This window comes from Solanum pennellii, chromosome 5 (genome assembly GCF_001406875.1).
Source record: "Solanum pennellii chromosome 5, SPENNV200".
Taxonomy (NCBI): Eukaryota; Viridiplantae; Streptophyta; class Magnoliopsida; order Solanales; family Solanaceae; genus Solanum; species Solanum pennellii.
This window is the reverse complement of record NC_028641.1, coordinates 22,011,996-22,028,281: the sequence shown is the minus strand read 5'-3', so window position 1 is coordinate 22,028,281 and position 16,286 is coordinate 22,011,996. Positions and strand designations below refer to the sequence as shown.

The 16,286-nt window shown below is 34.3% G+C and overlaps 1 protein-coding gene and 1 pseudogene across 2 annotated transcripts; one reads left to right on the top strand and one right to left on the bottom strand.

Moving 5' to 3' along the window:
* Positions 1-3,425: 3,425 nt before the first annotated feature.
* On the top strand, positions 3,426-8,271 carry LOC107020873 (glucan endo-1,3-beta-glucosidase-like). Of its 2 annotated transcripts, none has more exons than XM_015221397.2 (4): positions 3,426-4,075; positions 6,953-7,071; positions 7,316-7,972; positions 8,059-8,271. In XM_015221397.2, the coding sequence occupies exons 2-4, from the start codon at positions 6,978-6,980 to the stop codon at positions 8,088-8,090; spliced, it is 783 nt and encodes a 260-aa protein (XP_015076883.1). In that variant the 5' UTR covers positions 3,426-4,075; positions 6,953-6,977; the 3' UTR covers positions 8,091-8,271. The 2 variants fall into 2 exon arrangements, with proteins under 2 accessions (XP_015076883.1, XP_015076884.1); XM_015221398.2 differs by having other exon boundaries at positions 3,427-4,075; positions 6,908-7,071.
* A 163-nt stretch (positions 8,272-8,434) lies between these two features.
* On the bottom strand, positions 8,435-12,032 carry LOC107020872 (annotated as a pseudogene).
* Positions 12,033-16,286: the final 4,254 nt, after the last annotated feature.

Genomic DNA, 16,286 nt, shown 5'->3' with positions numbered 1-16,286 from the left:
GAAAAGCTCGTTGGTCATTTGCTTAACAGATTTTTTAGATGGTTTTTCGTCATAAGTTAAAATTATGTGTCATATCAATTTTGACATCAAATAAATGTTTAAATAGGCAAGATGCACATCTTAACTAAATTACTCGTTATGAATCTAATCCCTCAACTAGATTAAAATGTATATGCCTTTCATTAATATATTTTAAATGTCGCAAGAATGAAATTCAATTTCTTGTTAAGTGGTTGTATCTCTCGGAAAGGGTCGCTACATCAACACTACGCGTGGTAAGACTCCCAATACTAGGATTCTTCCAACTCAAAGCATCGATCATCACATTGTCCTTTCCCAGATGATATAAGATAGTGATATCATAGTACTTCATCAACTCGAGTCATCTACATATCTCAAGACTCCAATGATCAGTGAAGACCTCAGAATGCAGCCCATACAAATAGTGACACCATAACTTGTGCACAAAGACCAGGACCTATAACTCCAATTCATGTGTTAGGTAGTTCTTCTCAAGGGTCTTCAATTGCCTAGAAGCATAAGTGATTATCTATTCTACAGCAACCCAAATCAACCACTAAAGCATCACAATAGAGAGTAAAGTCCAGACCCTCCTCGAGTAGAATCAACGCATGAGATGAAGCCAACAAAGTCTTGAGCATTTGAAAGATCTCCTCACACTCATCAGACCACTAAGAACTCGCACTTTGTCGAGCCAGTCTGCTCAATGAGGCTGCAATAGCGGAGAAACTCTGAATATATTTTATGTAATAGCTGGCCAACCGCATAAAACTCTAATATCAGGTTGGGAGAAGTAGGTTGTGTCCAGCCTCTTACTTCCTGGATCTTGGTCGGATCCACTCTACTACCCTACTTGGACACATGTCCTAAGAATTCCATATAATTAAGTTAGAACACACACTTTGAGAACTTAATATACAACTTCTCCTCCATCAACCGCTGAAGTATAATGATCAAGCATCGAACATGGTCCTCCTCAGTCTTGGAATACACCAATATATCATTAATGAAGACAATAACAAACGAATCCAAGTAAGGATTAAACACCTCATTCATCAACTCCGTGAACATTGAAAGGGAGTTAATCAATCTAAAGGACATCATTAGAAATGATAATAAACATATCGAGTATGAAAAGTTGTCTTAGGTATATCTAATGCTCTAATCTTCAACTAATGGTAACCGGACTTCAAATGTATCTTAGAGAATAATATTTCTCCCTGAATTTGATCTAATAAGTCATTAATACATGGGAGAGGATACTTTTTCTTCACCATTGCCTTATTATAATGTCTGTAATTAATACACTTCCTCATAGTCCTGTCCTTCTTCACAAAAATATTGGGCCCCCCAAGGTGACACACTAGGACGAATAAGCTCCTTATGCAACAAACCCTGTAACTGATCCTTGAATTCCTTCAACTCCATTGGGGCCATATGATATGGAGGAATATAAATAGGCTTAGTGTCTGGCTTAGTGTCACTAGAAAAATCAATATTCCTATCAAGAGGAACGCATGGAAGATCAAAAGGGACCACATCTGGAAACTCCTGCACAACAGGAACAATTTCTATGGGAGGTGACTAGACACTAGAGTTGACACTCAATTTGGCCTAACATTTTCAAAATTCGTGACTTTTAAGTTTTATTTATTCAATAGTTCAAAATACATTTTTCATAATTTTAAGGAAAAAAGGGACAAATATACCCCCGAGTTATCGTAAATGGTACCTAAATACTCTACGTTATACTTTTAGGACGCCCACGTCCTTACTGTCTAATTTTTGGAGAGTATATACCCTTATGATAGATAGTGGGACACGTGGAATCATCTCAATGACTTGCCCAAAATCATATAATTTTTACCTAAAAATTAAAATATCCAACCAAGATAAGACATCCTGACCCAAATGAAAGGGGAAAAAAAGGCAAAGACAATCAATGCCTCTTTCATCTATTCCTCACTTCTTCTTTAATGACATCATTTCAAATTTCATCTTCTTCAATACAACAATTGATTACTATGTCAAATTTTGTATTCTCCTCATCCACTACTGGAATATTTGTTGTTGCTCTGCTAGGGCAGCGACGATGTTAGTGAGACTACCTTCTCTAGTGCTCTGATGGTGGCATAAGGGGAGCTAAGGTTGCTCGGTGCTAATGGAGTTTGACAATGCAAATGAGTAATCTGGGATTTTAATGGGAAGAAAATCGAAGATTTTAATTGATTGAGGCTTGGGAATGAAGAACTTGACCAAAAGTTCTTGAGAAATTGAAAAAGTCAATATAACTAACGAAGATAGAGAAGTGTTTTGATTATAATTTGGGGGTGATTTTTATTTTTTCAAATAAAGATATATAACGATCTTGTTTAACTTAAAAGGACACCTCTGATGACAACTGGATTATAAAGTTGCACTACCAAAGGAAAATATAAAAAATTAATTTCCCTATTTGCAGTTTGTTGATATCAAAAATTACCAAGATACATAATAAAGAAATGATACCCACTCATGTTGATCAGTATTGAGAATATCATGAATATTTGATTCAAGACCTGAAACCTTAGTCACCAAGACGTCGAATTTCTCCTCCAATTGGGAAGAAAGCAAGAGTCGATCAGTCCATAGATCTCTGAATATTAATATGAAGTGGGCAATTTTAGTTGAAGCTCAAGTTAAAACTAATGTAAACCATAGCAATTTTGTTAGCATCATTTTCTCCTTCTTCAATTTGGGGATAGCTATAATGTTATTTTGGAGGGTTTAGAATTATTTGGGTGGGTCTTCAAAATTATTGGGTCAAAATTAAATAATTTTGGGTAAGTCACTGAGATGATGACACATGGTTTGCTGTTTATCATAAGGGTATAGATACTCTAAGATTTTGACGGTAAGGATGTGAGCGTCCTAAAAGTACAACAGGTGCTATTTAGATACCATTTACGATAGTTCGAGAGTATATCTATCCTTTTTTCCTAATTTTAAATAAGTTTATCCTTATTTGTCAAATTTCAGGATTTTTTAACAGTTAATTTTAATTGTACTAAATTATAATTGTATTATTTTTTGTCACCATCGGTTGAATATGTTAAACTATTTGTTCATTTTAATTAAATTATTATTTCGCTTAAATTACATTTTTATATGTCGTTAGTTACATTTGTTACATTTTATAATATTCATTTTATTTGTTACATTTATTAATATTCATTTTGATATTTTTCTCTAGACTAGAAATTCATTCAAATATGAAAAAGATTTCATACATAGATATTTTATAAGTGGGTAATTTCGGTTCACAGTTTTAAAATAATAATATTGTGATATATATGATTTTCAATTTTCTAAGTTATTTTTTTTATAATTAAGTTAGTGGTGAATAAAATTTAGGATTAATTTTCAGATTTTTAGTCTAGTACAAGTTTTCTTTTGTTGTTCTTATTTTTTGCGACAAGTCATTGGAGGTCCACCGGATGTCGGTGAGTCCACCGCCCCAAAACCCCCCTATTTTTATCTTTGTCGTTTCTTCTCCGGCAACAACAACCAAGGACTCTCAATTCTACTATTCAACCCTTTCCTTTTCTTCATTTATGGCGGTGAAACAAGCCACCAAAGCTTCACCATTCAATGCCGACTCCGGTGAATAAGCCACCAAACTCAAACCTGCCGAAAATCACAATTTTTTCCTGAAAACCAACAACCTAAACGAGCGTATCCCTTTTCCGACCAACCACCGGCCAAAATCCCAATTTTTCGAGCTCCACCAGTTCACTACCGACTAACAATGCCATACGACCTCTATTTTTCCAGCAACCTTTACCAACAACAACACCACCAGAAACTCCAAACAACCCATTTGTTTTTCACCATTTTCGGCGAAGAATCAAGCCACCGTGACCTCAACCCGAATTAATCCAGATTCAAAGCCACTGCCAGTCCCATTCCTCTTCCCCCCTTCATTTCTTTTCTATTTTTTTGCAGGTTACCATCCCGTAAAGTCACAACCAGCCAGATTCCCCCGGTGATGCCATCAAAACAACGACATTTACGGGTAATTTTATCAAATTTTGAAATTGTTGTTTGTTACTTTAATTAGTGATTGTTTTTTTTAAAATTTATTCTGCAGGGTTGATTTCCTTTTGATAAATGTTATTCCCCTGTTTTAAAAAAATGACCTTATTTTTTTTTTTAGTCTATTTCAAAAAGAATGACTCTTTTTTCTTTTGGGAACACTTTAACTTTAACTTTTTACATGACATGTTTAAGACCACAAGATAAAGGACATTTCAGTATGTTTGACATAACTTTATTTTAGAACCACAAGATCAAAAAGTCTTCTTTCTTTTCATAAACTTCGTTCCAAATCAAAATAGATCATTCTTTTCAAAACTGAGGGAGTACTTTTTTAATATAATAATTTATGGTGTTTGATATCTTTTACTCAATCTGATGTTGTTATATTGGAATGTTACTTATTTTCTTTGAAATTTTTATACTGTTGTTGGCTTATTATTTGTGTCATGTGCTTGATAAATTTGTTGTTTTTTTGTTATCTAATTGATAATTGATATCATATTCTTTGTATGTTAAAAGTTGGCCAATGAAAAAAAATCTATCGATTTTCGAGGCTTCTCTATTTTAAATGATGAAAGTTTTGTTCAAGTTTATATATTTTGTTTGTTAAAATTAGTCAATAGAGAAATTATCGTCGATTTTTAAGGTCTCTAATCTTAATAAAACGAGTTAATATTTTTAAGTTATCATTTGATTCATTTATTTTTATTCATATTTATTTATTAATAACATTTTTAGTAAGTGTCTTTATAGGTACTCAAGAGTTGTTTTCCGTTGAAACAATTAGAATGAAGTTCGAATTATATTATTTATTAATTCTTTTGTATATATGAATTCAGTCGATTTCAAAGGATGTCTAACACCTTTCTTTTGGAATACCTTGAACCTCTTATCTATAATCTATTGGTTTCGCAAATATTATTTTATTAATTAATTAATTGATTTCATTGTTTTCCCTAAAATTAAGTGGCAACTCCTTTAAAACTCTTTTTTCTTAATTATTTTTAAAAATTAAATTAATTGATTATTTTTTAAGTCACCACGACGTTTCTCCTTGTTTGAATAAACTATGGATGTAAGCAACTAGTATCCCAGATGAAGGCTAGGTAGGACAAACAACCTCTATCTATCCATCTCTGAGCAAGGATGAAATAAATAACCCTGCTAGGGTAAGAACCCTTTCACTTAAGCCTCAGAATGTTAGGCAAGGGTAAGGTTACAGTCTTGGAATTACAGTTAAGAATAACATAATAACGAGATAGTCAATCCATACCCAAGATGACATCAATGTCTACCATAACCCAAAGTGACCAAGTCTACTCAAGTGTCAAACCCACCCAAAGAAACATGAAAGGATCGAGAAAGACTCGATCACCACTAAGGGCTCACCCACACATGTAGAAACATGGATAGGCACAAACATGTTATCACACATCATATCAAAACCAGCTGCAAAATATGCAAAAGACACATACGAGAAATTAGCCCCAGGATCAAACAATACAAATTCGTAATGCATGTTTTGTATATACTAGTACATGTTGTTCTTTTTAAATTTAATTGACGAACTTTAATTTGCCTTAAATTTGATTGATATATCGAAAACAACCTAGCGATGTACTCACCATAATGAAGATCCCTTTTTTTCCTTTTTGTAGTCTCAGAATACTCTCAATCTATTGAAAACATGTTCTACATGTAAATACGAGTCCATCATACTTATATTACTATGTAGAAGTTTTGTCAAAAGTCACTTTAACCCCTAGACCCAACATCGAAACTGAAAATTTCTTTAACGTTAGTTTACCCATATGATTGGGAACTCAAATATAAAATTTCACCTAAAAATGGATTTAAATCCTTAAGTAATTTTCATGCTTCGCTTCATGAAGATTAATTTAACTAAATTTTGAAATACTCCATCAATTCCAGTTCTTTTGTGACGCTTTGTTCTTTTCTTTTTGATTAGTCTAAAAATTACTTCTTAATTTAACTAGGGAATCGTAATGCCTTAGTTGGCTATCTTTCTCCTTGGTGGTGAGACTTCAATTCTCCACCTTGTAATTCTCTCCCTTATTTCTCCTTTCCCTCTCCTTAGTTAAATAAGTAACAATTTAACTTTATATTCAGATTTTGTCTTAATCAAATGAATTTACCAAAAAAAAAAATGACTAATTCTAGACAACAAATTTCCATGGTTTCTTTTCTCTTACTTCATGTCCAATCAAACAAATTCACACAAATTGAGATGGGAGTAATATTTAAAAATTAAAATCTGTATATCCAAAAATAATACGAAAAGTACCACAAGTAAAAATTTCCTCACATCAACATGAAATATATAAAACAAATTAATTAAAATAATATGATTTGACTCTCGAAAAGCGAAATATTACGCCTAGGACAAGAGGTATATTTTATTGAAAACTAATATAAAGTTACAAGTATCCTACATTTTTGCATGTGTTAGCTTAGTTGTGACATAAGTTTTACTTAAAATTTTGACTGTTGTTTTGGCTGGAGAATGATTGTAATCCTTGATGATGAAATATAGTATTGGGGGTTGAAATTCTTGTGTTGTACACGTATCAAAGGGTTCTGTATTAAAGCTTTATCTCTATGTGAAAGTTGCATGAGATTGGAGTAGGTGGGAAGCAAAAGATAGATTCGAAAAGAAACTATTGCTTGATAGGAGTACCTTTTCTGTTTAATTTACTAGTTAGTTTCCTGACATTGGAAGAAAACATATATTCTGGGTTGGCTTGTAAAGCAAATAATTTTACTGTTTTATCACCTTTACATGTTCCAGGACCCCACTTTACCTCTTCTTATTCTCAAGTCTCAATGCTTGTAGCTACCTACCAGATCCTCAAGAGACTATGATGGATTCAACAAGCAGCATTATGAAATTCTACATTCTTGCCTTATCCACATATCAAGTGCTTGTAGCCTCAAGTCCCTTTGGTTTAAGTGGTAAGTATGCAAATACAAGAAAATTTATATGCTATGGTAATATAGATGTATATTTAACTCAATCCCTCCCTATTTGTTTTATGCACGTTTATATCAGGGATCGGGTTCTGCTCAACTGCTCGTTAGGAGAAATATTATTCATGTTACACCCTATATAACTAATCTATGCATAAACTAATACATAAATTGCCTCATAATAACAAACGTCAAGTTGCTAAATTCATGTTTTTGCCGGAAAATGCAGATAGAGCCAGGATTACTCCTAGTCTTGGACGTTACCAGCGTTTACGACTCCTGCAAGTTGAATCAACTAGTCCAGAAAGCTCTTTTCCATATGGAACTTATACTTCTCCTCCTCCTCTTCTTTCAGGAGTTGTACCACCAGTTAATCCTCAAATTAACTCTCCTCCACTGGGGATATCCTCTCCTCCTGCTCCTTTGAAGTCCGTGCCACCAAGTCCACAAAACTCATCTCCATATGGGACAATCACTCCTCCTCTTACTCCTGCTGCTATGCCAACACCTTTACTTCCCACTCTTCCACCACCATCTCCAACTGCACAAACCCCACAGCATAATGCACCTAAGCCACCAGCAGTTAATCAGCCACCACCGAACAGTAGTCATTCATCGACACCACCTCCTTCTAAGAAACCTGAAAATGCCATCTGGTGTGTGGCTAAGCCAACGGTACCAGCAGACTTGATTCAGCAGGCATTGGACTATGCTTGTGGTTCTGGTGCTGGTTGTGATGCCATACAACCCAATGGGGCGTGTTACCAGCCGACTACTCTGCTTTCTCATGCTTCTTATGCTTTCAATAGCTACTGGCAGAAAAAGAAGCAGGGTGGAGGAACTTGTGACTTTGGAGGCACTGCCATGCTAGTCACTGTTGATCCAAGTAAGACTCTCAAACTCCATTAAAAAATGGAAAGAATTTTTGCGTTAAGCATGTCTTATTGTTCATCATACATTCTTATTTGGCAGGTTATGATCAGTGTCGTTTCACGTACAACTGATCTTTGAAGACAACACTTGACAAGACGTAGATGATGTTTTTGCATATGTTATTTTCTATTTACTACAGATAAGACTCTAGTAGCCTTTTTGTTTCTTTGTGCTTCTTTAATGTAGAGGAACTCCATGGTGATGTACTGCTACTTCACAATTTATATGATACATAATTCAGTTAAACGAGAAGAATTTATCTGAATGAAGAAATTAAACCAGAAAGTCCTAATCCAAAATACAACAGACATACAACCAATCCATTCTACCTTCAGTAAAGCAGGAGTTTAAAGTTTGTGCTAATGACAGATATAGTAAGAGACTGAAACAATGCACAATGCCCATGGAATTTTTTGAAGATGCTCCTAGTTATTATTATAGATAGATATAACAATCATACCGTCCAAACAACCTTAAATTGGGAAGGGTAATTAGTAATTACACTGATCAAGTAGAGGAAGCTGAATATCCTACCTGTTTGTGACAGAAATGTGATGAGCATAACCACAAAATTGAAGTAAAATGGAAGTTAGAGAATGCCAATGCTTGACATAAAAAAGGATTCCCATGCATTTGCCTATAGTGGAAACTTCCCCTTTGAATGCATGACAAGATAAAGGGTAACACAATGTCTACAAAATTTCAACCTTTATATACGTTAATGAACAGCTATTGTACCTGAACAGTAAGGTAATTACTGCTTTCTTCGACTATAGCACAGCGATTATTCAACATATCATTTATGGCATCTTCAGGATCTACAATCCTGCTTCAATATGACCATTTCCAGAGAAAGCTATTAAGCCAATCTTCCTTGTCATCTACCATATCTTTGAATTCTCCGATGCCGCAACTCATCCAATGATAGATCTTGAACCTCATCCGTTGAACTAAGAGACGACAGCACATCATCAGTACGACTTGTGCTGCACATCTCACAAACATTTAACCAGCCTGAATTATCAAATGTACATCCTTGGCATCGCCACATTTGAGATGTATCTCTTGTCTGTCTCCCACCAACGTTTCCTCTACCACCAATTCTTTGCCTTCGGAATAAACAGTTCATAAACCTTAAAGGCCAGTTCAGTGCATGCCCAAAACCTCTGATGATTGTCCTCAGTGGATTTGCACCTGAATACGATGCTTTTAAACACAAAAACAGAAGGCCGGCAAGTATTCCACCAAGGTGGCCAAGAAATGAGACACCAGGTACGAACATTTGTATGAGAATCAGTTCTGCCCAGGCAGCATAACGAGTCGGTACCAACAGCCCATGACATATGTATAATCATCTGATTGCGCATTGAGAATAGTTTTCATGGCAAAGAGAACACCAGAAAATCCCACAGCATATTCCTGATAGTAGGGCCTCTCATAGTTAAAGAACAGCAGAAGGGACTTCGCAAGCAATAGTGTGATGCCCTGGGACATAGCAACTAAGGCCTGCAACTGTCGATGCAAATTCTGCACTTCCGATTGATGTCTCCAATTGAATCCCCTTCCACAGAAGTGAGAGCATATTGTAGAATAAGTGAGAACCATTCAAATGGTAAAATGCTGACAGGAAGAATCGTTTCAGGTCCTTGTGCTGCACAAGCGAAATCAAAATATGTATTCATCAAATAATAACAGAATAATATGACACATGACCTTCCAAAAACTAAAACATGCAGCTCAGCAAAGCTGTTGGCCTTATGATCAGCTAGCACGACAGAAAAAAGTAATGTCTACAAAAAGAACAAATGGAGTTAGAAATGTGAACTGAAATGATACATCCAAAAGTAACCATCATATGAACACTCACAAGATTCTTTCTGGACCAAAACTTCAGAAAGGTGCCACGATGAATACACTAAAGAATGGTGTACATCATGGAACAGCTGGGAAAAATATTAGTACAACTTTTGATCAACTTACTCTCATTCAAGTGATGTCTTGTCAAAAATAAAATAATCAAGCAATGTATAGCCGAGAGTAGAAACATGTAAATCTTAAAACACACACCCAACCAGTCATAAGGGGGAATTGACATTTTCTTCAGTAATATCAAGGGCCATTACTCTACACTCAGTTGTTCAAGAGATACCATAAATGTCCTGATGCAATGATATGACACCTCGGTTAGATTAAATAAGCCTGACATCTTATCCTTCCATGTCATTTCTACTCATGATGGAAAAAACACAATATTATTCTGAGAGCATCTTTGTCTGCATCGATCAAACAATGAAATAGAAGTTCTGGGACAGAGTTATAGTGAAAACAACTGATTTAAGAGGGAACGCCACATAAAAGTCAGTTCGATAACCACATAAAAACATGAGTGATAATGTTAGAGTAAGTTTAAAAAAGGGCACTCCATCTATCATGAAAAAATAATGCATATATACAAAGAAACACTCAAATACAACACATAGAATTCCAACTTCATCATTGTGATTTGACATCCAATTGCAGAAGACAACTATTTCTTAATTTGCACATAAGAGATGAGAGTTGATGCCTTTGAAAGGGAAGAATTGATTGTTAAGTTAAAATTCAAGGCTATGTAATTCTTTTAAGACCTTCCATTTCATGTTGTACATCTCCCTTTCTTGCTGCTGATTGTTGGATAGATGATATGGTGAAGTGTGCGTAACACGTAACAATAAATTAGAAAAAATTAACCAGAACACCAAAATTGTTGGCATAGCCACTTGATTTCTCAAATTGGGGCTTTAAGAATCTTCAATTTGATAGCACCAGGGGACAGAATATTTAGGCCAACACTGAAGACAGTCAAATACAATTTTCAAACTTGGACATCAACATCCTTTTAACTGATTAAAATGAACCTTTTTTAGGCATAAAACGAATTAAGAGTTGCATCCAAGTGAAGTCAAAGGCTCATGTGAGGCACACTTCATCCCTGAAGCTCAGTGTAGGCACTTAGCCTCACTTAAGTTGTGAGGTACAAGGCATTAAGGCATGCACTTCATTGTCCACAAGTACTAAACAACAAACATGATTGGTAAAAGCATAGATCAATTGTTAAGGAAATCATTATGAATTAAAGTTACTTTTTTCTTGCATTTTACATATATATTTGTACTTCTTTCTTTGCCACGCTAATAAAAGCCCGGTAAGTTAATTGCATTTATGCTTAAAGCCCCAATAGATCTGGAGAACTTTTTTTTAACAAAAACTGGCCGCATAGTAATTTTTTAGATATTTAGTAACATAGATGTTTTTGTTAAGATAATCAATTATTTAAGTCAATCCAAACAATGGCGAATTTATAGCCTACATAATGGGACATGTAAGCCCATGGTCTCCCCAAAAATCTAGTTATTTTCTAAAGTTGGTATAACTACCTGAATATATCACTTTCAGATACAAATATAGGTAGATATATATATAGGCAAAATTTTGGTTTAGTTTGGAAATTTTGCACAGCACCTACTGCAGCCCGTTTCTATACAGCACCTTCAAGCAAGTACATGAAGTTGTCCATCCAATTTTTAGTTTAATTGGATCAATTTACATACCAGCATCACACCTAATCCATATAATATAGCGAAAAAAAGGAAGAAATGAAAATGGGTTCATACCTTAAGAATGAGCTGGGGATTAAACCATACTTGATTAATGGTAGGAAGTATAGAATGAAGAAAAGTGGGCCTTAAGTATATATTGTATTAGCAGCAACAAGTGCTGCTGTAACAGGGGCTTTTCTGTCCAGCCTGTAATATTCGGTCACTGTATGCAGCCTAAAAGAGGTAGCATCCCACGTGAAACTGAAATCCATCTTCCCCTTCCTCTTTCCATTCTTGAATTTGTATTAACAACAAACTTCTCACTGTCACCGAAATTTGAAGGGATTCGAATTTCCCAGAAACTTCTTCTCCTTTCCTGTAATTTCGATTGGTGAGCCAATGCGTGCCCAGATCCGACCCGGCACATTCAGTCGGGTAGCAGTGTTTGACAAAACACAAGGTTTAAAAATATATAAACTTTCAAGGTTTAAAAATACATAAACTTTGACATATAGTTACTTAAAATAATTAATTACGCTTTATAGTTATAATTTGATAATTACAATTTGTAACTATATGTTATACGAAGGAGAGGCGAGCGAGATTGGGAGAGAGGGGGAAAAGAGTGAGAGAAAGGTGAATTGTATATTTATATTGGTTAGATAATTGTATATCATACATATTTATTTGTATATATGACAAAGAGTGCTTGGGAGAGGGGGGAGAAGGGCGAGCGAGATTGGGAGAGGAAGTAAAGAGAGGGAGGAGAGATGCGAGCGAGACTGGGAGAGGAAGGAGAGAGGCGAGCAATATAGAGAGGGAGGAGAGAGACGAGTAAGAGAGGATAGAGAGTTGGAGAGAGGTAAATTGTATATGTATATAATTGTATATTATGCGTATAAATTGTATATAAAGCAAGCGAAAATGGGAGAGGGAAGAGAGAGGGGAGAGAGTGGGACAGAGTGAATTGTGTATGTATATAGGTTAAATAATTGTATATTATATGTATTTGTATATTCTGGCGAATTATACATATACAAACGTGACTAATTATACAAACTCGAACTCAGCCCACGTAATAAATGTATAATATTAGTCGCGAGTGGTAATTATAACAAACTATAACTATGATAAGTAATTAGATAATATAAGTTTGCTTTGTTGTGCAATTTTTCCTTTAAAATACCATTACAAATTGTTCAAAATTCCCTCCAATTTACTGGATCAAAAAAAATTATTAATGTATAGAAATAATTAGGAAAAAACTTATTTACATTGAATGTATACTCTAATTCAATATATGCACATTATGTATTTAAATTTATTATTCATTTTACATAATTTTAATTGATTAACACATATTTTACTTTTACATTGTATTATTTTAATGTATACATCACATCCGAATAAGTTTTTCCAAATGATTCCGAATTGTTCTAGTTCCATTTATTTGATTAGAAAAACATCATTAACCTATTAGAAATAATTCGAATTTATCCTTTTTTACTTAAAGAATGTATCTATCAATTATTAAATGACATGACATCCTATATATTAAATTAGCAATAAATAACCTTTAATTTTTTTCGCAAAAAAAAAAGACTTTATTTTATTTATTTGGCATTGGATAGTTATTTTTCTTTTCTTTTAAAATGTATTTTTGTACACCTTATTTTTCTCAAACATACGTTCTCAATAATTATTGTTTTATCATCCCTATTTTATCTCTTTTTTATTTTGTCAATATTTTTAGAATAGAGTTCTTTCTATTTTTTGACTCCTTTTTTCTTTCCAAACTTCTTTTCATACGTAATTCTCTCCCTAATTTTCAATTCTTCTTTTTAATTTAATTTTTTTTATGAAAATCAGATATAACAATATGTTTTTTCATGAATACTTTCAAAAATCATCTTTATATTATAATCTTGTTCTTGTCAAATTAATTGTTGAATTTCATGCTTTGTAGAATTGAATTTACTTCAATTTTGTTTTGCGGAAATTTAGGTTATTCGACCATCTTTTATTTTTTTTTCTAAAATCATTTTCATATATATATATATATATATATATATATGTGTGTGTGTGTGTGTGTGTGTGTGTATTAGAGCTTAATATATTTAATAATGCTTAAAATGATGTTCCCAGAAAATATAATTGTCCAGTGAAGAGCGTATTAGATTTTAAGAATATGTATTAAGGTACATAGGCATCGCATTGTCCATATTTAATAATATTGGGCATGTTAGAAAATATTGGCTTAACGGTGTTAGCCAATTTCTATGTATTAACAAGTAACTTAGAATACACTTTGACGTTCAGATGCCCTAATCCAAGCTTGTTTAGGAATTGTACCTGCAATGAAGACCCTAAGCTAAAATATTAATTTCTTAGTTGTGCACATTAGGTACGAGGCATCCAAGTGTCAATCCTAGGTACCATAGCACATAACCATTTAAACGATCATGTAGATTAAGCAGTGCCCAAGGACATAGTGAGGATCTTTGGGACAACAAGAAGGGCGCTGCAACACATGTGCAAGCACATGTGCTGCCGGCCGAGAGACAAAAAGACAAGCCCAACCGATTCGGTTAGGGTGGTTAGGGGGCAGGCGCACGGCGGTCCAAGCCACATGGGGCCTAGCTTCCTAACCAGTCTTAGTCTCTAACTAACTTACCTAACTAGCTAACTAACCTAGGACAAACAAAAATAAACTAACAAGTGCACCCGACAACCTAAGACCTAACCGGGTGACACTAGCCGAGTAACTAACTAAAGAAACATCCTAGTACCTAACCTAGGATGGTCGAAAGGGATTTGTTATGGTCTTAACGACTTAGGGGTACTTTAGTAATCATCCCAGGTCACTAATTAATTAATTTAAATCCTAGTCAAAATCCGACACCCTAAGTCAAATGTTCTCCTAGTTGTAGTCAATTAAGGAGTGGCGTTTTAGGTGATTTAAGTGGAGGGTCTCTAGGGTAATTCTTGGGACGTCTATATATTGATATTAGGTTAGTTTTAGACCACATTTACACGTCCCAAATCAGAATCAAACGACTCTTGATCTCTCAAGAAGGCTCTCTTTTTCCAAACTCCATTGAAGAACAAGAAAAGTTTAAGAAAGAAGACGAAGATTTCGTAATTTCCAATCAGATTTTCGTGGATTCTTTATCTATAAGGTATGGATTTTTCACCCTTTCAAGATAAGTTTTCAAGACTTCGAATACTAGGGTCTTTACTGTACAAAATGTATTTTCTTCCTAACCCTAGATTTGTGATTTTCTGTGAAAAGTAAATGTTTTCTATATTCAATTTCGCACGAATTGTTGAGTAATTGATTGTTAATGTTTGAATGACGTGTGATGCATGATATTTCTCTAAGTGTTGGTTTCGAATGGGCTGCTTATTGGTTTCGAATGGGCTGTTTATGGTATTTGATAACGTGTAAACGTTAGGATTTGGATTAAGACTTGAATGAACCCTTTAATGACTCGTTTACCTTCTCATATGTTATGCATTGATCTTGTACATGATTTTATGAGTTGTTCTTGATTATGTCATTGATTATTTCACTAAGTATTATTATGAATATCGCATGATGAATAAGGTTCTTGAAAACAAGAGATAAGTCTTCTAAAATTGTGATTACTCTAAGATGTTTATATTAGCCTATAAGTTATGATGCTATGTTATGAAAAATATGTATGATGTTGTTATGTGAATATGCTGGCTATGAATATGTAAATTGTGAGATCATGATAAGAACACAAATATGCAAGTTTATGATATCCCTTGTATGCTTTACACAAGGTGATTATGTTATGTTAATCTCACAAAAGAAAGGTTACGATGAAAGGACAATTCTCATCTAATCTAAAAGAGCTCATGATCATGTTATACAAGGAGATAATCTCATATGACCTACGATAAGTTTATTATGAAAAACAAATTAAAGGTTATTTCAAGAAAAGGGACTCAAGTTAAGCACCGATGAACTAGATATGGAAAGTGTCTCTTCCCTAAGGGAAGGTAGGTTCACAATGATTCTCATGAGATTGAGGCTGCCATGTAATGTGGAACTATGGATCTCTAATACATCTCCTAGTTCTTGAACTATGTTGCCACCAAAGGATACTAGCTAGTGGATTCACCTAGAAATCTATGTCATGTTAGGTTCTACTTTGGCCGATAGACCACCTCTTTTCGGTGTGGGGAAGACACCGAATTTCATGTTTAGCTCACATGATCTATGTCGGTTAGGCGTATCTTCCCTCATGTAAACGAAAGACAAGTAAGTGAACGTCGACTAGAGTGACTTGAGGAGTTTGCTTAGTATAGGTAGTGGTATAGGATGCTACCTAGACATTGCACAAGTTGACTCTAAGGTAAGTCCTAGGAGATTGTTCTTAATTAATATGATGATATAAAAGTTATATGTTTATGATATATGATGTTACTCTTACATGAATGTTGGCTATTATGATGAATATGTTATTTGGTTATATTGTTATATGAAGTGATGACTAATTATGTTACAAGTTATATGAATCAAAGTTTTGCTTATGGTCTCCTATCTTATCTACTTGGTTGTGTGGGGTTATGGGGCTTCACATGATCATTGCACTTGTTTGTTGGGGATGGGATCATTGGTAGGTGTTTTGTATGTTGAGTTATGTGATTGATTGAATA

Bases quoted from the DNA above. Each gene is read 5' to 3' on its own strand.
- LOC107020873 (XM_015221397.2), top strand. From the start codon at position 6,978: ATGATGGATTCAACAAGCAGCATTATGAAATTCTACATTCTTGCCTTA. The intron at 7,072-7,315 runs GTAAGTATGCAA...CGGAAAATGCAG, and splicing joins AAGTCCCTTTGGTTTAAGTG to ATAGAGCCAGGATTACTCCT. The intron at 7,973-8,058 runs GTAAGACTCTCA...CTTATTTGGCAG, and splicing joins GCTAGTCACTGTTGATCCAA to GTTATGATCAGTGTCGTTTC.